The 23,762-nt window shown below is 62.1% G+C and overlaps 1 protein-coding gene across 1 annotated transcript in view; it reads left to right on the top strand.

Moving 5' to 3' along the window:
- NPHS1 (NPHS1 adhesion molecule, nephrin) overlaps nt 1-23,762 on the top strand; it is a 68,468-nt gene that overhangs the window by 9,368 nt on the left and 35,338 nt on the right. Inside the window, exons 5-8 of the mRNA XM_065043980.1 lie at nt 875-956; nt 4,914-5,017; nt 12,941-13,062; nt 21,098-21,269. Of these exons, the coding sequence (XP_064900052.1) occupies nt 4,999-5,017; nt 12,941-13,062; nt 21,098-21,269 (313 nt within the window). The 5' untranslated portion in view covers nt 875-956; nt 4,914-4,998. The remainder of the gene's footprint in view (nt 1-874; nt 957-4,913; nt 5,018-12,940; nt 13,063-21,097; nt 21,270-23,762) is intronic.

Below are 23,762 nucleotides of genomic sequence, written 5' to 3'. Positions count from 1 at the left end.
TTTTGGGGCTGATTTGGGTGATTTTTGTGTTGATTTTTGGGGTGTTTTGGGTGATTTTGGGGGTGATTTGGGGCTGATTTCAAGTGAATTTTGGGGCTGATTTTTGGGGTGATTTGTGTTGATTTTGGGGCTGATTTTTGGGGTGATTTGGGTGATCTTTGTGTTGATTTTGGGGTGTTTTGGGGGATTTTTGGGGTGATTTGGGGCTGATTTCTAGTGATTTTGGGGTGATTTCTGTTGATTTTTTGGGGTGATTTCAAGTTATTTTTGTGTTGATTTGGGGGGTGATTTGGGTGATTTTGGGGGTGTTTTGGGGCTGATTTCAAGTGAATTTTGGGGCTGATTTTTGGGGTGATTTGTGTTGATTTTGGGGCTGATTTCAAGTGATTTTTGGGGTGATTTCAAGTGATTTCTGGTGTGATTTTGGGGCTGATTTTTGGGGTGATTTGGATGATTTTTCTGTTGATTTTTGGGGTGATTTGGGGCTGATTTCAAGTGATTTTGGGGCTGATTTGGGTGATTTTTGGGGTGATTTAGAGGCTGATTTTTGGGGTGATTTGTGTTGATTTTGGGGCTGATTTTTGGGTTGATTTTTGGGGTGTTTTGGGTGATTTTTTGGTGATTTGGGGCTGATTTCAAGTGAATTTGGGGCTGATTTTGGTTGAGTTTTGGGGTGATTTTGGTTGAGTTTTGGGGTGATTTTGGTTGAGTTTTGGGGTGTTTTGGGGTTTTTTGGGGTGTTTTGGGGTGTTTTGGGGTGTTTTGGGGTGTTTTGGGGTGTTTTTGGGTTTTTTGGGGTGTTTTCGGGTGGTTTTTGGGGTGATTGGGTTGATTTGGGGTGATTTTGGGGTGATTTTGGGGGTTTTTGGGGCAGGGGGGCAGCTGTTGACCGACGTCACCACCCGCGTCCTGGAGACTTCGCACCCCAAACTGGGATCCAGTGAGGCCACCGCCCGGTACGGACCAGTATAGACCAGTATGGGCCAGTATAGGCCAGTATGGGCCTGTACATACCAGTATAGACCAGTATGGGCCAGTATAGACCAGTATTGGCCTGTATAGACCAGTATGGGCCAGTATAGACCAGTATGGGCCAGTGTAGACCAGTATGGGACAGTACATACCAGTATGGGCCTGTACATACCAGTATAGACCAGTATGGGCCAGTATAGGCCAGTATGGGCCTGTACATACCAGTATAGACCAGTATGGGCCAGTATAGACCAGTATTGGCCTGTATAGACCAGTATGGGCCTGTACATACCAGTATAGACCAGTATGGGCCAGTATAGACCAGTATGGGCCTGTATAGACCAGCATGGGCCAGTATAGACCAGTATGGGCCTGTACATACCAGTATAGACCAGTATGGACCAGTATAGACCAGTATGGGCCTGTACATACCAGTATAGACCAGTATGGGCCTGTATAGACCAGTATGGGCCTGTATAGACCAGTATGGGCCAGTGTAGACCAGTATGGGCCTGTACATACCAGTATAGACCAGTATGGGCCTGTACATACCAGTATGGGCCTGTACATACCAGTATAGACCAGTATGGGCCAGTATAGACCAGTATGGGCCAGTATAGACCAGTATGGGACAGTACATACCAGTATAGACCAGTATGGGCCAGTATAGACCAGTATGCGCCAGTATAGACCAGTATGGGACAGTACATACCAGTATGGGCCTGTACATACCAGTATAGACCAGTATGGGCCAGTATAGACCAGTATGGGCCAGTATAGACCAGTATGGGCCTGTATAGACCAATACGGGCCTGTACATACCAGTATAGACCAGTATGGGCCTGTACATACCAGTATAGACCAGTATGGGCCAGTATAGACCAGTATGGGCCTGTACATACCAGTATAGACCAGTATGGGCCAGTATAGACCAGTATGGGCCTGTACATACCAGTATAGACCAGTATGGGCCAGTATAGACCAGTATGGGCCAGTATAGACCAGTATGGGCCAGTGTAGACCAGTATGGGACAGTACATACCAGTATGGGCCTGTACATACCAGTGTAGACCAGTATGGGCCAGTATAGACCAGTATGGGCCAGTATAGACCAGTATGGGCCTGTATAGACCAATACGGGCCTGTACATACCAGTATAGACCAGTATGGGCCTGTACATACCAGTATAGACCAGTATGGGCCAGTATAGACCAGTATGGGCCTGTACATACCAGTATAGACCAGTATGGGCCAGTATAGACCAGTATGCGCCTGTACATACCAGTATAGACCAGTATGGGCCAGTATAGACCAGTATGGGCCTGTACAGACCAGTACGGGCCAGTACGGGCCAGTACGGGCCAGTACAGACCAGTACAGACCAGTACAGACCAGTACAGAAAATCTGTGGCTGCTATAGACCAGTATAGACCAGTATAGACCAGTATAGACCAGTACAGCCCAGTACAGTAAAGCTCCAGCTGCTACAAGCCGGTATAGACCAGTATAGACTAGTATAGACTAGTATAGACTAGTATAGACTAGTATAGACTAGTATAGACTAGTATAGACTAGTATAGACCAGTATAAACTAGTATAGACTAGTATAGACCAGTATAGACCAGTATAGACTAGTATAGACCAGTATCAGCTACTATGGGGCAGTATAGACCACTAGGGCCCAGTTCCCTCCCAGTTCCCTCTCATTGGGTCCAGTTGGGTCCCAGTTTCCTCCCATTGTGTCCCAGTTCCCTCCCAGACCATCCCATTGGGTCCCATTGGGTCCCATTGGGTCCCATTGGGTCCCATTGGGTCCCGTTGGGTCCCGTTGGGTCCCATTGGGTCCCAGTTCCCCTCCCAGTTCCCTCCCATTGGGTCCCGTTGGGTCCCGTTGGGTCCCAGTCCATCCCAGTTCCTCCCATTGGGTCCCATTGGGTCCCATTGGGTCCCGTTGGGTCCCGTTGGGTCCCAGTTCCATCCCAGTTCCATCCCAGTTCCATCCCAGTTCCTCCCATTGGGTCCCATTGGGTCCCATTGGGTTCCAGTTCCCCTCCCAGTCCCCTCTCATTGGGTCCCATTGGGTCCCAGTCCATCCCAGTTCCTCCCATTGGGTCCCATTGGGTCCCATTGGGTCCCAGTTCCCTCCCAGTTCCCTCCCAGTTCCCTCCCATTGGGTCCCATTGGGACCCATTGGGTCCCAGTCCATCCCAGTTCCTCCCGTTGGGTCCCGTTGGGTCCCATTGGGTCCCATTGGGTCCCATTGGGTCCAGTTGGGTCCCATTGGGTCCCATTGGGTACCATTGGGTCCCAGTCCATCCCAGTTCCTCCCGTTGGGTCCCGTTGGGTCCCATTGGGTCCCATTGGGTCCCAGTCCATCCCAGTTCCTCCCATTGGGTCCCATTGGGTCCCGTTGGGTCCCGTTGGGTCCCAGTTCCATCCCAGTTCCATCCCAGTTCCATCCCAGTTCCATCCCAGTTCCTCCCATTGGGTCCCGTTGGGTCCCGTTGGGTCCCATTGGGTCCCGTTGGGTCCCATTGGGTTCCAGTTCCCCTCCCAGTCCCCTCTCATTGGGTCCCATTGGGTCCCAGTCCATCCCAGTTCCTCCCATTGGGTCCCATTGGGTCCCATTGGGTCCCAGTCCATCCCAGTTCCTCCCATTGGGTGCCATTGGGTGCCATTGGGTGCCATTGGGTCCCAGTCCATCCCAGTTCCTCCCATTGGGTCCCATTGGGTCCCATTGGGTCCCATTGGGTCCCATTGGGTCCCATTGGGTCCCAGTTCCCTCCCAGTTCCCTCCCATTGGGTCCCATTGGGTCCCATTGGGTCCCAGTCCATCCCAGTTCCTCCCATTGGGTCCCATTGGGTCCCATTGGGTCCCAGTCCATCCCAGTTCCTCCCATTGGGTCCCATTGGGTCCCAGTCCATCCCAGTTCCTCCCATTGGGTCCCATTGGGTCCCATTGGGTCCCAGTCCATCCCAGTTCCTCCCATTGGGTCCCGTTGGGTCCCGTTGGGTCCCATTGGGTCCCATTGGGTCCCAGTCCATCCCAGTTCCTCCCATTGGGTGCCATTGGGTCCCATTGGGTGCCATTGGGTGCCATTGGGTGCCATTGGGTGCCATTGGGTGCCATTGGGTGCCATTGGGTCCCAGTTCCCCTCCCAGTTCCCTCTCATTGGGTCCCATTGGGTCCCATTGGGTCCCATTGGGTCCCATTGGGTCCCAGTCCATCCCAGTTCCTCCCATTGGGTCCCGTTGGGTCCCATTGGGTCCCATTGGGTCCCAGTCCATCCCAGTTCCTCCCATTGGGTGCCATTGGGTGCCATTGGGTGCCATTGGGTGCCATTGGGTGCCATTGGGTCCCATTGGGTCCCAGTCCATCCCAGTTCCTCCCGTTGGGTCCCGTTGGGTCCCATTGGGTCCCATTGGGTCCCAGTCCATCCCAGTTCCTCCCATTGGGTCCCATTGGGTCCCATTGGGTCCCGTTGGGTCCCTGTTCCATCCCAGTTCCATCCCAGTTCCATCCCAGTTCCATCCCAGTTCCATCCCAGTTCCTCCCATTGGGTCCCATTGGGTCCCATTGGGTCCCATTGGGTCCCATTGGGTCCCATTGGGTCCCAGTTCCCTCCTAGTTCCCTCTCATTGGGTCCCAGTTCCATCCCAGTTCCTCCCATTGGGTCCCGTTGGGTCCCATTGGGTCCCATTGGGTCCCAGTCCATCCCAGTTCCTCCCATTGGGTCCCGTTGGGTCCCATTGGGTCCCATTGGGTCCCAGTCCATCCCAGTTCCTCCCATTGGGTGCCATTGGGTCCCATTGGGTCCCATTGGGTCCCATTGGGTCCCATTGGGTCCCAGTCCATCCCAGTTCCTCCCATTGGGTGCCATTGGGTGCCATTGGGTCCCATTGGGTGCCATTGGGTGCCATTGGGTGCCATTGTGTCCCAGCCTGACCCCCCAGCCGGACGCCCACGGGCAAGAACTCGTTTGCGCGGCCGCTAACGAGGCCGGAGCCGCCCCCACCGAGGCCAGAATGACCCTGGAGGTGCTGTGTGAGTCACCCCAAAATCACCCCTAATCACCCCAAAAATCACCCCCAAATCACCCCAAAAATCACCCCCCAGGACCCCAAAATCAGCCCCTGGGACCCCAAAAATGACCCCAAAATCACCCTCTGGGACCCCAAAATCACCCTCTGGGACCCCAAAAATGACCCTGGGACCCCATAAATGACCCTGGGACCCCCAAAAATCAGCCCCTGGGACCCCAAAATCATCCCAAGGACCCCAAAAATGACCCAAAAATGACCCCAAAAGTGACCCTGGGACCCCCCCAAATCAGCCCCTGGGACCCCAAAAATTACCCCAAAATCAGCCCCTGGGACCCCAAAAATGACCCTGGGACCCCCCAAAAGTGACCCTGGGACCCCCCCAAAATCAGCCCCTGGGACCCCAAAATCGCTCCCAGGACCCCAAATGTGGCCCTGGGACCCCCCAAAATCAGCCCCTGGGACCCCAAAATCGTCCCAAGGACCCCAAAAATGACCCAGGGACCCCCCAAAATCAGCCCCTGGGACCCCAAAAATGACCCCAAAAATGACCCTGAGACCCCAAAAATCAGCCCCTGGGACCCCCAAAAATCAGCCCCTGGGACCCCAAAAATCAGCCCCTGGGACCCCCCAAAATCAGCGCCTGGACCCCAAAAATGACCCCAAAAATGACCCTGAGACCCCAAAAATGACCCTGAGACCCCAAAAATCATCCCCTGGGACCCCAAGAATGACTCTGGGACCCCCAAAATCAGACCCTGGGACCCCAAAAATGACCCTGGGACCCAAAAAATGACCCTGGGACCCCCCAAAAATCATCCCCTGGGACCCCCAAAATGAACCTGGGACCCCCAAAAATCAGCCCCTGGGACCCCAAAAATGACTCTGGGACCCCAAAAATGACCCTGGGACCCCCCAAAAATCAGCCCCTGGGACCCCAAAATCGCTCCCAGGACCCCAAATGTGACCCTGGGACCCCCCAAAATCAGCCCCTGGGACCCCAAAAATGACCCTGGGACCCAAAAAATGACCCTGACACCCCAAAAATCAGCCCCTGGGACCCCAAAAATGACCCTGGGACCCCAAAAATCAGCCCCTGGGACCCCAAAAATGACCCTGGGACCCCCAAAAATCAGACCCTGGGACCCCAAAAATGACCCTGGGACCCCCAAAAATCAGCCCCTGGGACCCCAAAAATGACCCTGGGACCCAAAAAATGACCCTGACACCCCAAAAATCAGCCCCTGGGACCCCAAAAATGACCCTGGGACCCCCAAAAATCAGCCCCTGGGACCCCAAAAATGACCCTGGGACCCCCAAAAATCAGCCCCTGGGACCCCAAAAATGACCCTGGGACCCAAAAAATGACCCTGACACCCCAAAAATCAGCCCCTGGGACCCCAAAAATGACCCTGGGACCCCCAAAAATCAGACCCTGGGACCCCAAAAATCAGCCCCTGGGACCCCCAAAAATCAGCCCCTGGGACCCCCAAAAATCAGCCCCTGGGACCCCAAAAATGACCCCAAAGTTCCCCCCCCATGGAACCCCAGTTCCCTCCCAGTCCCTCCCAGTCCCTCCCAGTTCCCTCCCAGTCTGACCAGTATCCCCAGTTCCCCCCCACCATGGAACCCCTGGGCTCTCCCAGTTCCCTCCCAGTCCCTCCCAGTTCCCTCCCAGTTCCCCCCCACCATGGGCCCCCAGTTCCCTCCCAGTCCCTCCCAGTCTGACCAGTATCCCCAGTTCCCCCCACCATGGAACCCCTGGGCTCTCTCAGTTCCCTCCCAGTCCCTCCCAGTCTGACCAATTCCTCCCAGTTCCCTCCCAGTCCCTCCCAGTCTGACCAGTATCCCCAGTTCCCCCCCACCATGGAACCCCTGGGCTCTCCCAGTTCCCTCCCAGTCCCTCCCAGTCTGACCAGTTCCCCCCAGTTCCCCTCCCCATGGAGCCCCAGTTCCTCCCAGTTCCTCCCAGTCCCTCCCAGTCTGACCAGTCCCCCCAGTTCCCCCCCCATGGAGCCCCAGTTCCTCCCAGTTCCTCCCAGTTCCTCCCAGTCTGACCAGTTCCCCCCAGTTCCCAGCCCCCATGGGCCCCCCAGTTCCCTCCCAGTCTGACCAGTATCCCCAGTTCCCCCCCACCATGGAACCCCTGGGCTCTCCCAGTTCCCTCCCAGTCCCTCCCAGTCTGACCAGTTCCCCCCCCACCATGGGCCCCCAGTTCCCTCCCAGTCCCTCCCAGTCTGACCAGTATCCCCAGTTCCCCCCCACCATGGAACCCCTGGGCTCTCCCAGTCCCTCCCAGTTCCTCCCAGTTCCCTCCCAGTCTGACCAGTTCCCCCCAGTTCCCCCCCCACAGGCCCCCCCAGTTCCCTCCCAGTCCCTCCCAGTCTGACCAGTATCCCCAGTTCCCCCCCACCATGGAACCCCTGGGCTCTCCCAGTTCCCTCCCAGTCCCTCCCAGTCTGACCAGTTCCTCCCAGTTCCTCCCAGTTCACTCCCAGTCTGACCAGTATCCCCAGTTCCCCCCCACCATGGAACCCCTGGGCTCTCCCAGTTCCCTCCCAGTCCCTCCCAGTCTGACCAGTTCCTCCCAGTTCCTCCCAGTTCCCTCCCAGTCTGACCAGTCCCTCCCAGTTCCCCCCCATGGGCCCCCCAGTTCCCTCCCAGTCCCTCCCAGTCTGACCAGTCCCTCCCAGTTCCCCCCCCATGGAACCCCAGTGCCCCCCAGTCCCCTCCCGGTCTGACCAGTTCCCCCCAGTTCCCAGCCCCCATGGGCCCCCCAGTTCCCTCCCAGTCTGACCAGTTCCCCCCAGTTCCCCTCCCCATGAAGCCCCAGTTCCTCCCAGTTCCTCCCAGTTCCTCCCAGTTCCTCCCAGTTCCCTCCCAGTCTGACCAGTGTCCCCAGTTCCCCCCTCCATGGGCCCCCCAGTCCCTCCCAGTCTGACCAGTCCCCCCAGTTCCAACCCCCATTGAGCTCCAGTTCCTCCCAGTCCCTCCCAGTCTGACCAGTTCCCCCCCACCATGGGCCCCCAGTTCCCTCCCAGTCCCTCCCAGTCTGACCAGTATCCCCAGTTCCCCCCACCATGGAACCCCTGGGCTCTCCCAGTTCCCTCCCAGTCCCTCCCAGTCTGACCAGTTCCCCCCAGTTACCACCCCATGGAACCCCAGTGCCCCCCAGTTCCCTCCCAGTCTGACCAGTTCCCCCCAGTTCCCCTCCCCATGGAGCCCCAGTTCCTCCCAGTTCCTCCCAGTTCCTCCCAGTCTGACCAGTTCCCCCCAGTTCCCAGCCCCCATGGGCCCCCCAGTTCCCTCCCAGTCTGACCAGTATCCCCAGTTCCCCCCCACCATGGAACCCCTGGGCTCTCCCAGTTCCCTCCCAGTCCCTCCCAGTCTGACCAGTTCCCCCCAGTTACCACCCCATGGAACCCCAGTGCCCCCCAGTTCCCTCCCAGTCTGACCAGTTCCCCCCAGTTCCCAGCCCCCATGGGCCCCCCAGTTCGCTCCCAGTCTGACCAGTTCCCCCAGTTCCCCTCCCCATGGAGCCCCATTTCCTCCCAGTCCCTCCCAGTCCCTCCCAGTTCAACCCCACAGGCCCCCCCAGTTCCCTCCCAGTCCCTCCCAGTCTGACCAGTATCCCCAGTTCCCCCCACACTATGGAACCCCTGGGCTCTCCCTGTCCCTCCCAGTCCCTCCCAGTCTGACCAGTGTCCCCAGTTCCCCCCTCCATGGGCCCCCCAGTTCCCTCCCAGTCCCTCCCAGTCTGACCAGTATCCCCAGTTCCCCCCCACCATGGAACCCCTGGGCTCTCCCAGTTCCCTCCCAGTCCCTCCCAGTCTGACCAGTCCCTCCCAGTTCCCCCCCCATGGGCCCCCCAGTTCCCTCCCAGTTCCCTCCCAGTCTGACCAGTTCCCCCCAGTTCCCCTCCCCATGGAGCCCCAGTTCCTCCCAGTTCCTCCCAGTTCCTCCCAGTTCCACCCAGTCTGACCAGTCCCTCCCAGTTCCCCCCCATGGGCCCCCCAGTTCCCTCCCAGTCCCTCCCAGTTCCTCCCAGTCTGACCAGTTCCCCCCAGTTCCCCTCCCCATGGAGCCCCAGTTCCTCCCAGTTCCTCCCAGTTCCCTCCCAGTCTGACCAGTGTCCCCAGTTCCCCCCTCCATGGGCCCCCCAGTTCCCTCCCAGTCCCTCCCAGTCTGACCAGTATCCCCAGTTCCCTCCCAGTTCCCTCCCAGTTCCCTCCCAGTTCCCTCCCAGTCCCTCCCAGTCCCTCCCAGTCTGACCAGTTCCCCCCAGTTCCCCCCCCCTGGGCCCCCCAGTCCCTCCCAGTCTGACCAGTCCCCCAGTTTCCCTCCCCATGGAGCCCCAGTTCCTCCCAGTTCCCTCCCAGTCCCTCCCAGTTCAACCCCACAGGCCCCCCCAGTTCCCTCCCAGTCCCTCCCAGTCTGACCAGTATCCCCAGTTCCCCCCCACCATGGGCCCCCAGTTCCCTCCCAGTCCCTCCCAGTCTGACCAGTATCCCCAGTTCCCCCCCACCATGGAACCCCTGGGCTCTCCCAGTTCCCTCCCAGTCCCTCCCAGTCTGACCAGTTCCTCCCAGTTCCTCCCAGTTCACTCCCAGTCTGACCAGTATCCCCAGTTCCCCCCCACCATGGAACCCCTGGGCTCTCCCAGTTCCCTCCCAGTCCCTCCCAGTCTGACCAGTTCCTCCCAGTTCCTCCCAGTTCCCTCCCAGTCTGACCAGTCCCTCCCAGTTCCCCCCCATGGGCCCCCCAGTTCCCTCCCAGTCCCTCCCAGTCTGACCAGTCCCTCCCAGTTCCCCCCCCATGGAACCCCAGTGCCCCCCAGTCCCCTCCCGGTCTGACCAGTTCCCCCCAGTTCCCAGCCCCCATGGGCCCCCCAGTTCCCTCCCAGTCTGACCAGTTCCCCCCAGTTCCCCTCCCCATGAAGCCCCAGTTCCTCCCAGTTCCTCCCAGTTCCTCCCAGTTCCTCCCAGTTCCCTCCCAGTCTGACCAGTGTCCCCAGTTCCCCCCTCCATGGGCCCCCCAGTCCCTCCCAGTCTGACCAGTCCCCCCAGTTCCAACCCCCATTGAGCTCCAGTTCCTCCCAGTCCCTCCCAGTCTGACCAGTTCCCCCCCACCATGGGCCCCCAGTTCCCTCCCAGTCCCTCCCAGTCTGACCAGTATCCCCAGTTCCCCCCACCATGGAACCCCTGGGCTCTCCCAGTTCCCTCCCAGTCCCTCCCAGTCTGACCAGTTCCCCCCAGTTACCACCCCATGGAACCCCAGTGCCCCCCAGTTCCCTCCCAGTCTGACCAGTTCCCCCCAGTTCCCCTCCCCATGGAGCCCCAGTTCCTCCCAGTTCCTCCCAGTTCCTCCCAGTCTGACCAGTTCCCCCCAGTTCCCAGCCCCCATGGGCCCCCCAGTTCCCTCCCAGTCTGACCAGTATCCCCAGTTCCCCCCCACCATGGAACCCCTGGGCTCTCCCAGTTCCCTCCCAGTCCCTCCCAGTCTGACCAGTTCCCCCCAGTTACCACCCCATGGAACCCCAGTGCCCCCCAGTTCCCTCCCAGTCTGACCAGTTCCCCCCAGTTCCCAGCCCCCATGGGCCCCCCAGTTCGCTCCCAGTCTGACCAGTTCCCCCAGTTCCCCTCCCCATGGAGCCCCATTTCCTCCCAGTCCCTCCCAGTCCCTCCCAGTTCAACCCCACAGGCCCCCCCAGTTCCCTCCCAGTCCCTCCCAGTCTGACCAGTATCCCCAGTTCCCCCACACTATGGAACCCCTGGGCTCTCCCTGTCCCTCCCAGTCCCTCCCAGTCTGACCAGTGTCCCCAGTTCCCCCCTCCATGGGCCCCCCAGTTCCCTCCCAGTCCCTCCCAGTCTGACCAGTATCCCCAGTTCCCCCCCACCATGGAACCCCTGGGCTCTCCCAGTTCCCTCCCAGTCCCTCCCAGTCTGACCAGTCCCTCCCAGTTCCCCCCCCATGGGCCCCCCAGTTCCCTCCCAGTTCCCTCCCAGTCTGACCAGTTCCCCCCAGTTCCCCTCCCCATGGAGCCCCAGTTCCTCCCAGTTCCTCCCAGTTCCTCCCAGTTCCACCCAGTCTGACCAGTCCCTCCCAGTTCCCCCCCATGGGCCCCCCAGTTCCCTCCCAGTCCCTCCCAGTTCCTCCCAGTCTGACCAGTTCCCCCCAGTTCCCCTCCCCATGGAGCCCCAGTTCCTCCCAGTTCCTCCCAGTTCCCTCCCAGTCTGACCAGTGTCCCCAGTTCCCCCCTCCATGGGCCCCCCAGTTCCCTCCCAGTCCCTCCCAGTCTGACCAGTATCCCCAGTTCCCTCCCAGTTCCCTCCCAGTTCCCTCCCAGTTCCCTCCCAGTCCCTCCCAGTCCCTCCCAGTCTGACCAGTTCCCCCCAGTTCCCCCCCCCTGGGCCCCCCAGTCCCTCCCAGTCTGACCAGTCCCCCAGTTTCCCTCCCCATGGAGCCCCAGTTCCTCCCAGTTCCCTCCCAGTCCCTCCCAGTTCAACCCCACAGGCCCCCCCAGTTCCCTCCCAGTCCCTCCCAGTCTGACCAGTATCCCCAGTTCCCCCCCACTATGGAACCCCTGGGCTCTCCCAGTCCCTCCCAGTTCCCTCCCAGTCTGACCAGTCCCTCCCAGTTCCCCCCCCATGGGCCCCCCAGTTCCCTCCCAGTCCCTCCCAGTCCCTCCCAGTTCCCTCCCAGTTCCCTCCCAGTCCCTCCCAGTTCCTCCCAGTTCCCTCCCAGTCTGACCAGTATCCCCAGTTCCCCCCCACCATGGAACCCCTGGGCTCTCCCAGTTCCCTCCCAGTCCCTCCCAGTCTGACCAGTTCCCCCCAGTTACCACCCCATGGAACCCCAGTCCCTCCCAGTCCCTCCCAGTCCTTCCCAGTTCCTTCCCAGTTCCTTCCCAGTTCCTTCCCAGTCCCTCCCAGTTCCTCCCAGTTCCCTCCCAGTCTGACCAGTGTCCCCAGTTCCCCCCTCCATGGGCCCCCCAGTTCCCTCCCAGTCCCTCCCAGTCTGACCAGTATCCCCAGTTCCCCCCACCATGGAACCCCTGGGCTCTCCCAGTTCCCTCCCAGTCCCTCCCAGTCTGACCAGTTCCCCCCAGTTACCAAACCATGGAACCCCAGTGCCCCCCAGTTCCCTCCCAGTCTGACCAGTTCCCCCCAGTTCCCCTCCCCATGGAGCCCCAGTTCCTCCCAGTTCCTCCCAGTTCCTCCCAGTCTGACCAGTCCCCCCTGTTCCCCCCCCATGGGCCCCCCAGTTCCCTCCCAGTCCCTCCCAGTCTGACCAGTATCCCCAGTTCCCTCCCAGTTCCCTCCCAGTCCCTCCCAGTTCCCTCCCAGTTCCCTCCCAGTTCCCTCCCAGTCTGACCAGTATCCCCAGTTCCCCCCCACCATGGAACCCCTGGGCTCTCCCAGTTCCCTCCCAGTCCCTCCCAGTCTGACCAGTTCCCCCCAGTTACCACCCCATGGAACCCCAGTGCCCCCCAGTTCCCTCCCAGTCTGACCAGTTCCCCCCAGTTCCCCTCCCCATGGAGCCCCAGTTCCTCCCAGTTCCTCCCAGTTCCTCCCAGTTCCCTCCCAGTCTGACCAGGCCCTCCCAGTTCCCCCCCCATGGGCCCCCCAGTTCCCTCCCAGTCCCTCCCAGTCTGACCAGTATCCCCAGTTCCCCCCCACCATGGAACCCCTGGGCTCTCCCAGTTCCCTCCCAGTCTGACCAGTTCCCCCCAGTTACCACCCCATGGGCCCCCCAGTCCCTCCCAGTCTGACCAGTTCCCCCCAGTTCCCCTCCCCATGGAGCCCCAGTTCCTCCCAGTTCCTCCCAGTTCCCTCCCAGTCCCTCCCAGTCTGACCAGTATCCCCAGTCCCCCCCAGTTCCCTCCCAGTTCCCTCCCAGTCCCTCCCAGTCTGACCAGTCTCCCCAGTTCCCCCCAGCCCCCCCCAGATCCAGGGGCTGGAGTCCCCCCAGGTGAGGGCGGGGGAGACGCTGCGATTGGTCTGTGAGAGCCGGGGGGGGAACCCGCCCCCCAGTCTGCACTGGGAGAAGGTACTGGGAGCACTGGGAGCACTGGGATGGGGAACTGGGAGCACTGGGAGCACTGGGATGGGGAACTGGGAGCACTGGGATGGGGAACTGGGAGCACTGGGAGCACTGAGATGGGGAACTGGGAGCACTGGGAGCACTGGGATGGGGAACTGGGAGCACTGGGATGGGGAACTGGGAGCACTGGGAGCACTGGGATGGGGAACTGGGAGCACTGAGATGGGGAACTGGGAGCACTGGGATGGGGAACTGGGGGAACTGGGAGCACTGGGATGGGGAACTGGGGGCACTGGGAGCACTGGGATGGGGAACTGGGAGCACTGGGGGCACTGGGATGGGGAACTGGGGGCACTGGGATGGGGAACTGGGAGCACTGGGATGGGGAACTGGGGGCATTGGAAGCACTGGGATGGGGAACTGGGGGAACTGGGAACGCTGGGATGGGGAACTGGGAGCACTGGGAGCACTGGGATGGGGAACTGGGGGCACTGGGATGGGGAACTGGGGGAACTGGGGGCACTGGGATGGGGAACTGGGGGAACTGGGATGGGGAACTGGGGGAACTGGGAGCACTGGGATGGGGAACTGGGAGCACTGGGATGGGGAAGTGGAGGAACTGGGAGCACTGGGATGGGGAACTGGGGGCACTGGGATGGGGAACTGGGGGAACTGGGAGCACTGGGATGGGGAACTGGGGGAACTGGGATGGGGAACTGGGGGAACTGGGAGCACTGGGATGGGGAACTGGGAGCACTGGGAGCACTGGGAGCACTGGGAGCACTGGGATGGGGAACTGGGGGAACTGGGATGGGGAACTGGGGGAACTGGGAGCACTGGGATGGGGAACTGGGAGCACTGGGATGGGGAAGTGGAGGAACTGGGAGCACTGGGATGGGGAACTGGGAGCACTGGGAGCACTGGGATGGGGAACTGGGGGCACTGGGAGCACTGGGATAGGGAACTGGGAGCACTGGGATGGGGAACTGGGGGAACTGGGAACGCTGGGATGGGGAACTGGGAGCACTGGGAGCACTGGGATGGGGAACTGGGGACATTGGGAGCACTGGGAGCACTGGGATGGGGAACTGGGAGCACTGGGATGGGGAACTGGGAGCACTGGGGGCACTGGGATGGGGAACTGGGGGCACTGGGATGGGGCACTGGGGGCACTGGGAGCACTGGGATGGGGAACTGGGGTAACTGGGGACACTGGGATGGGGAACTGGGAGCACTGGGGGCACTGGGATGGGGAACTGGGGGAACTGGGATGGGGAACTGGGGGAACTGGGAGCACTGGGATGGGGAACTGGGGGCACTGGGAGCACTGGGATGGGGAACTGGGAGCACTGGGAGCACTGGGATGGGGAACTGGGAGCACTGGGATGGGGAACTGGGGGCACTGGGATGGGGAACTGGGGGAACTGGGGGCACTGGGATGGGGAACTGGGAGCACTGGGATGGGGAACTGGGGGAACTGGGAGCACTGGGATGGGGAACTGGGGGAACTGGGATGGGGAACTGGGGGAACTGGGGGCACTGGGATGGGGAACTGGGAGCACTGGGATGGGGAACTGGGGGCACTGGGAACACTGGGATGGGGAACTGGGGGCACTGGGAACACTGGGATGGGGAACTGGGGGAACTGGGAGCACTGGGATGGGGAACTGGGAGCACTGGGAGCACTGGGAGCACTGGGATGGGAAACTGGGGGCACTGGGGGCACTGGGATGGGGAACTGGGAGCACTGGGATGGGGAACTGGGAGCACTGGGGGCACTGGGATGGGGAACTGGGGGCACTGGGATGGGGAACTGGGAGCACTGGGAGCACTGGGATGGGGAACTGGGAGCACTGGGATGGGGAACTGGGAGCACTGGGAGCACTGGGATGGGGAACTGGGAGCACTGGGATGGGGAACTGGGAGCACTGGGAGCACTGGGAGCACTGAGAGCACTGGGATGGGGAACTGGGGGCACTGGGAGCACTGGGATGGGGAACTGGGGGCACTGAGATGGGGAACTGGGAGCACTGGGGGCACTGGGATGGGGAACTGGGGACACTGGGATGGGGAACTGGGAGCACTGGGAGCACTGGGATGGGGAACTGGGGGCACTGGGAGCACTGGGATGGGGAACTGGGAGCACTGGGAGCACTGGGATGGGGAACTGGGGGCACTGGGATGGGGAACTGGGGGAACTGGGAGCACTGGGGTGGGGAACTGGGGGAACTGGGAGCACTGGGAGCACTGGGAGAAGGTACTGGGAGCACTGGGATGGGGAACTGGGGGAACTGGGAGCACTGGGATGGGGAACTGGGGGCACTGGGAGCACTGGGATGGGGAACTGGGGGCACTGGGATGGGGAACTGGGGGCATTGGGAGCACTGGGATGGGGAACTGGGAGCACTGGGAGCACTGGGATGGGGAACTGGGGGCACTGGGAGCACTGGGATGGGGAACTGGGGGAACTGGGAGCACTGGGATGGGGAACTGGGAGCACTGGGGGCACTGGGATGGGGAACTGGGGGCATTGGGAGCACTGGGAGCACTGGGATGGGGAACTGGGAGCACTGGGAGCACTGGGATGGGGAACTGGGGGCACTGGGAGCACTGGGATGGGGAACTGGGAGCACTGGGGGCACTGGGATGGGGAACTGGGGACACTGGGATGGGGAACTGGGAGCACTGGGGGCACTGGGATGGGGAACTGGGGGAACTGGGAGGGGGGGGAGGAAGAAGGAAGGGAAAGGGGAGGAAAGGGGGGGAAGAAGAAGGAAGGGAAGAAGAAGCGGGAGGGAAGAGGGGGAAGGGAGAAGGAAGGGAAGGGAAAGGGAAGGGAATGGGGAATGGAGAATGAAGGGAAAGGGAAGAAGGGAGAAGGGGAAGGAAGGGAGGGGAAGGGAAGGGGAGAGGGGAACTGGGGGAACTGGGAGCACTGGGATGGGGAACTGGGGGCATTGGGAGCACTGGGAGCACTGGGATGGGGAACTGGGAGCACTGGAGCACTGGGAGCACTGGGATGGGGAACTGGGGGAACTGGGATGGGGAACTGGGGGAACTGGGAGCACTGGGATGGGGAACTGGGAGCACTGGGATGGGGAAGTGGAGGAACTGGGAGCACTGGGATGGGGAACTGGGAGCACTGAGATGGGGAACTGGGGGAACTGGGAGCACTGGGATGGGGAACTGGGGGAACTGGGATGGGGAACTGGGGGAACTGGGAGCACTGGGATGGGGAACTGGGGGAACTGGGATGGGGAACTGGGGGCACTGGGAGCACTGGGATGGGGAACTGGGAGCACTGGGATGGGGAAGTGGAGGAACTGGGAGCACTGGGATGGGGAACTGGGGGCACTGGGATGGGGAACTGGGGGAACTGGGAGCACTGGGATGGGGAACTGGGGGAACTGGGATGGGGAACTGGGGGAACTGGGAGCACTGGGATGGGGAACTGGGGGAACTGGGATGGGGAACTGGGGGAACTGGGAGCACTGGGATGGGGAACTGGGGGCATTGGGAGCACTGGGAGCACTGGGATGGGGAACTGGGAGCACTGGGAGCACTGGGATGGGGAACTGGGAGCACTGGGATGGGGAACTGGGAGCACTGGGGGCACTGAGATGGGGAACTGGGAGCACTGGGAGCACTGGGATGGGGAACTGGGAGCACTGGGATGGGGAACTGGGAGCACTGGGAGCACTGGGATGGGGAACTGGGGGCACTGGGAACACTGGGATGGGGAACTGGGAGCACTGAGATGGGGAACTGGGAGCACTGGGATGGGGAACTGGGGGAACTGGGAGCACTGGGATGGGGAAGTGGGGGCACTGGGAGCACTGGGATGGGGAACTGGGAGCACTGGGGGCACTGGGATGGGGAACTGGGGGAACTGGGATGGGGAACTGGGGGAACTGGGAGCACTGGGATGGGGAACTGGGGGCATTGGGAGCACTGGGAGCACTGGGATGGGGAACTGGGAGCACTGGGAGCACTGGGATGGGGAACTGGGAGCACTGGGATGGGGAACTGGGAGCACTGGGAGCACTGAGATGGGGAACTGGGAGCACTGGGAGCACTGGGATGGGGAACTGGGGGCACTGGGAGCACTGGGAGCTCTGGGAGAAGGTACTGGGAGCACTGGGATGGGGAACTGGGGGCACTGGGAGCACTGGGATGGGGAACTGGGGGCACTGGGATGGGGAACTGGGAGCACTGGGAGCACTGGGATGGGGAACTGGGGGCACTGGGAGCACTGGGAGCACTGGGAGAAGGTACTGGGAGCACTGGGATGGGGAACTGGGGGCACTGGGAGCACTGGGATGGGGAACTGGGAGCACTGGGAGCACTGGGATGGGGAACTGGGGGAACTGGGATGGGGAACTGGGAGCACTGGGAGCACTGGGATGGGGAACTGGGGACACTGGGATGGGGCACTGGGGGCACTGGGAGCACTGGGATGGGGAACTGGGGTAACTGGGGACACTGGGATGGGGAACTGGGAGCACTGGGAGCACTGGGATGGGGAACTGGGGGCACTGGGAGCACTGGTATGGGGAACTGGGAGCACTGGGAGCACTGGGATGGGGAACTGGGGGAACTGGGATGGGGAACTGGGGGAACTGGGGGCACTGGGATGGGGAACTGGGAGCACTGGGAGCACTGGGATGGGGAACTGGGAGCACTGGGAGCACTGGGATGGGGAACTGGGAGCACTGGGAGCACTGGGATGGGGAACTGGGGGCACTGGGAGCACTGGGATGGGGAACTGGGAGCACTGGGAGCACTGGGATGGGGAACTGGGGGCACTGGGAGCACTGAGATGGGGAACTGGGAGCACTGAGATGGGGAACTGGGGGCACTGGGAGCACTGGGAGAAGGTACTGGGGGCACTGGGAGCACTGGGATGGGGAACTGGGGGAACTGGGAGCACTGGGATGGGGAACTGGGGGCATTGGGAGCACTGGGAGCACTGGGATGGGGAACTGGGGGAACTGGGGGCACTGGGATGGGGAACTGGGAGCACTGGGATGGGGAACTGGGGGCACTGGGAGCACTGGGATGGGGAACTGGGAGCACTGGGAGCACTGGGATGGGGAACTGGGGGCACTGGGGGCACTGGGAGCACTGGGATGGGGAACTGGGGGAACTGGGGGCACTGGGATGGGGAACTGGGAGCACTGGGATGGGGAACTGGGAGCACTGGGGGCACTGGGATGGGGAACTGGGAGCACTGGGAGCACTGGGATGGGGAACTGGGAGCACTGGGATGGGGAACTGGGAGCACTGGGGGCACTGGGATGGGGAACTGGGGGCACTGGGATGGGGAACTGGGGGCACTGGGATGGGGAACTGGGGGAACTGGGAGCACTGGGATGGGGAACTGGGAGCACTGGGAGCACTGGGATGGGGAACTGGGGGCACTGGGAGCACTGGGATGGGGAACTGGGAGCACTGGGAGCACTGGGATGGGGAACTGGGAGCACTGGGATGGGGAACTGGGAGCACTGGGAGCACTGGGATGGGGCACTGGGGGAACTGGGAGCACTGGGATGGGGAACTGGGAGCACTGGGATGGGGAACTGGGGGCACTGGGAGCACTGAGATGGGGAACTGGGGTACTGGGAGCACTGGGAGCACTGGGAGAAGGTACTGGGAGCACTGGGAGCACTGGGATGGGGAACTGGGGGCACTGGGAGCACTGGGATGGGGAACTGGGAGCACTGGGATGGGGAACTGGGAGCACTGGGATGGGGAACTGGAGGAACTGGGAGCACTGGGATGGGGAACTGGGAGCACTGGGATGGGGAACTGGAGGAACTGGGAGCACTGGGATGGGGAACTGGGGGAACTGGGAGCACTGGGAGCACTGGGAGAAGGTACTGGGAGCACTGGGATGGGGAACTGGGGGAACTGGGAGCACTGGGATGGGGAACTGGGAGCACTGGGAGCACTGGGATGGGGAACTGGGGGCACTGGGAGCACTGGGATAGGGAACTGGGAGCACTGGGATGGGGAACTGGGGGCACTGGGAGCACTGGGATAGGGAACTGGGAGCACTGGGATGGGGAACTGGGAGCACTGGGAGCACTGGGATGGGGATATGGCTGGGTCCTTGACCCCGCCCCCTAATCATTGACCCCGCCCCCGAGTCCTGACCCCGCCTTGATCCCTAACGTTGCTCCTTGACCACGCCCCCCTGCATCCTTGACCACGCCCCCCTGCGTCCTTGATCCCACCCCTGCATCCTTGACCCCGCCCCTGCATCCTGATCCCGCCCCCTCCCACGGCCCCGCCCCCGATTCCTGACCCCGCCCCCATTGACCCCGCCCCCTTGACCCCAACCCCGCCTCCTTGACCCGCCCCCCGAGTCCAGACCCACCCTTCCCATGGCCCCGCCCCAATGCAACCATGACCCGCCCCCTGCGAGTCCTTGACCCCGCCCTCCTGCATGCTTCACCCCGCCCCCTTGACCCCGCCCCCTTGACCCCACCCCCCGACCCCTTGACCCGCCCCCCGAGTCCTGACCCCCCCTTCCCATGTCCCCGCCCCACTGCGTCCAAGACCCCGCCCCCGTGCCTCCCTGACTCCGCCCCCCCGCCTCCCCGACCCCGCCCCCCTGCATCCCTGACCCCGCCCCCTGGCGTGCTTGACCCGCCCCCGCGTCCTGATCCCGCCCCCTCCCATGGCCCCGCCTCCTGATTCCTGAGACCACCCCCTTCCACGGCCCTGCCCCCGCATCCTTGACCACGCCCCCGAGTCATTGACCCCGCCCACAACACGCCCATTGACCCCGCCTCCTGAAAGCTGACCCCGCCCCCTTGAGCCCGCCCCCTTGACCCACCTCCCTGCATCCTTGACCCCGCCCCCCCGAATCAATGACCCTGCCCCCCCTTGACTCCGCCCCCTTGACCACACCCCCCGATTCCTGACCCCCCCTTCCCACGGCCCCGCCCCCCTGCATCCTAGACCCCGCCCCCCCCGCATCCTTGATCCCGCCCCCTCCTACGGCCCCGCCCCCTGATTCCTGACCCCACCCCATCCCACGGCCCGGTCCCCGCCCCCTTGACCCCGCCCCCTTGACCCCGCCCCCTTGACCCCGCCCCCTTGACCCCTTGACCCGCCCCCTGAGTACTGATCCCCCTGTGCCCTTGACCCCGCCCCCCGCGTCCATAACCCCGCCCCCTGCAAGACCTTGACCCCACCCCCTACATCCTTGACCCCGCCCCCTGAGTCCTGAACCCGCCCCTCCCATGGCCCCGCCCCCGATTCCTGAGCCCCACCCCCTCCCAAGGCCCCACCCCCTGCATCTTTGCCCCGCCCCCTGCACCCTTGACCCCGCCCCCTGCGTCCTGGCCCCCCCTTCCCACGGCCCTGCCCCCCGCGAGTCCTTGTCCCCACCCCGCTGCGTCCCTGACCCCGCCCCCTGCATCCCGCCCCCTGCGTCCTGATCCCGCCCCTCCCACGGCCCCGCCCCCTGCGTCCCTGGCCCCGCCCCCCCGCGTCCTGATCCCGCCCCCTGCATCCTGATCCCGCCCCCCGCGTCCTGATCCCGCCCCCTGCGTCCTGATCCCGCCCCCTGCGTCCTTGGCCCCGCCCTCCTGCATCCTGACCCCGCCCCCTGCGTCCTGATCCCGCCCCCTGCGTCCTTGACCCCGCCCCCCTGTGTCCTTGACCCCAGCCCCCTGTGTCCTGATCCCGCCCCCTCCCACGGCCCCGCCCCCTGCGTCCCTGGCCCCGCCCCCTGCATCCTGATCCCGCCCCCTGCGTCCTGATCCCACCCCCTCCCACGGCCCCGCCCCCTGCGTCCTTGACCCCACTCCCCTGCATCCCTGACCCCGCCCCCTGACTCCTGAACCCCACCCCCTCCCAAGGCCCCACCCTCTGCATCATTGCCCCGCCCCCTGCACCCTTGACCCCGCCCCCTGCGTCCTGCCCCCCCTTTCCACAGCCCCACCCCCTGAGTCCTTGACCTTGCCCCTAGACCCCTGGCCCCGCCCCCTCCCCTGACCCCGCCCCCTGACCCCATGACCCCGTTTCCCAGGCCGGGGTCCCCCAGGCGGGTTCGTGGGTGACCGAGGGTCCCCCCCGGGTGACCCGGAGCCGTTTGACCTTGACCGTGACCCCGGGGGACGACGGGGTCACCCTGAGCTGCCACTCGCGCTCCCCGGCCCGGCCTGCGGGGGACAGCGCCAGCGTCACCCTCAGCGTCACCTGTGAGCACTGGGAGCACTGGGACGTACTGGGAGCACTGGGATGTACTGGGGAGCACTGGGAGGTGGTACTGGGACATACTGGGAGCAATGGGAGGTGGTACTGGGATGTACTGGGACATACTGGGAGCACTGGGACGTACTGGGGAGCACTGGGATGTACTGGGGGGCACTGGGAGGTGGTACTGGGATGTACTGGGACATACTGGGAGCACTGGGAGGTGGTACTGGGATGTACTGGGACATACTGGGAGCACTGGGATGTACTGGGGGGCACTGGGAGGTGGTACTGGGATGTACTGGGACATACTGGGAGGCTCTGAGGCATACTGGGAGCACTGGGAGGTGGTACTGGGATATACTGGGAGTACTGGGAGGTGGTACTGGGATGTACTGGGACATACTGGGAGCACTGGGAGGTGGTACTGGGATGTACTGGGACATACTGGGGGCACTGGGAGGTGGTACTGGGATGTACTGGGACATACTGGGATCACTGGGAATTGGTACTGGGATGTACTAGGACATACTGGGAGGCACTGGGGCATACTGGGAGCACTGGGAGGTGGTACTGGGATGTACTGGGGCATACTGGGAGCACTGGAAGCACTGGGAGGTGGTACTGGGATGTACTGGGAGCACTGGGAGGTGGTACTGGGACGTACTGGGACATACTGGGAGCACTGGGAGGTGGTACTGGGATATACTGGGAGCACTGGGAGGTGGTACTGGGATGTACTGGGACATACTGGGAGGTGGTACTGGGATGTACTGGGACATACTGGGAGCACTGGGACATACTGGGAGCACTGGGACATACTGGGGGGTACTGGGAGGTGGTACTGGGACATACTGGGAGCACTGGGAGGTGGTACTGGGATGTACTGGGACATACTGGGACATACTGGGACATACTGGGAGCAATGGGAGGTGGTACTGGGATGTACTGGGGCATACTGGGAGCACTGGAAGCACTGGGAGGTGGTACTGGGATGTACTGGGAGCACTGGGAGGTGGTACTGGGATGTACTGGGACATACTGGGAGCACTGGGAGCACTGGGAGGTGGTACTGGGATGTACTGGGACATACTGGGAGCACTGGGAGGTGGTACTGGGATATACTGGGAGCACTGGGAGGTGTTACTGGGATGTACTGGGACATACTGGGAGGCTCTGAGGCATACTGGGAGCACTGGGAGGTGGTACTGGGATGTACTGGGGCATACTGGGAGCACTGGGAGGTGGTACTGGGATGTACTGGGACATACTGGGACATACTGGGACATACTGGGAGCAATGGGAGGTGGTACTGGGATGTACTGGGACATACTGGGACGTACTGGGACATACTGGGAGCACTGGGATGTACTGGGGGGCACTGGGAGGTGGTACTGGGATGTACTGGGACATACTGGGAGCACTGGGAGGTGGTACTGGGACGTACTGGGACATACTGGGAGCAATGGGAGGTGGTACTGGGATGTACTGGGACATACTGGGAGCACTGGGAGGTGGTACTGGGATGTACTGGGAGCACTGGGAGGTGGTACTGGGATGTACTGGGACATACTGGGAGCACTGGGAGGTGGTACTGGGATATACTGGGGGGTACTGGGTGGTGGTACTGGGATATACTGGGACATACTGGGAGCACTGGGAGGTGGTACTGGGATGTACTGGGACATACTGGGAGCACTGGGACATACTGGGAGCACTGGGACATACTGGGGGGTACTGGGAAGTGGTACTGGGACATACTGGGATCACTGGGAGGTGGTACTGGGATATACTGGGAGCACTGGGAGGTGGTACTGGGATGTACTGGGACATACTGGGAGCACTGGGACATACTGGGAGCACTGGGATGTACTGGGGGGCACTGGGAGGTGGTACTGGGACGTACTGGGACATACTGGGAGCAATGGGAGGTGGTACTGGGATGTACTGGGACATACTGGGAGCACTGGGAAGTGGTACTGGGACATACTGGGAGCACTGGGAGGTGGTACTGGGATGTACTGGGACATACTGGGAGCACTGGGACATACTGGGAGCACTGGGAGGTGGTACTGGAATGTACTGGGACATACTGGGAGGTGGTACTGGGATGTACTGGGACATACTGGGAGCACTGGGATGTACTGGGGGGCACTGGGAGGTGGTACTGGGATGTACTGGGATATACTGGGAGCACTGGGAGGTGGTACTGGGATGTACTGGGACATACTGGGAGCACTGGGATGTACTGGGGAGCACTGGGAGGTGGTACTGGGATGTACTGGGACATACTGGGAGCACTGGGAGGTGGTACTGGGATGTACTGGGACATACTGGGGGCACTGGGAGGTGGTACTGGGATGTACTGGGACATACTGGGATCACTGGGAATTGGTACTGGGATGTACTGGGACATACTGGGAGGCACTGGGGCATACTGGGAGCACTGGGAGGTGGTACTGGGATGTACTGGGACATACTGGGAGCACTGGGACATA

The sequence above is a fragment of the Columba livia genome, chromosome 31 (assembly GCF_036013475.1).
Source record: "Columba livia isolate bColLiv1 breed racing homer chromosome 31, bColLiv1.pat.W.v2, whole genome shotgun sequence".
Taxonomy (NCBI): domain Eukaryota; kingdom Metazoa; phylum Chordata; class Aves; order Columbiformes; family Columbidae; genus Columba; species Columba livia.
This window is presented reverse-complemented; position numbering and strand designations above follow the sequence as displayed.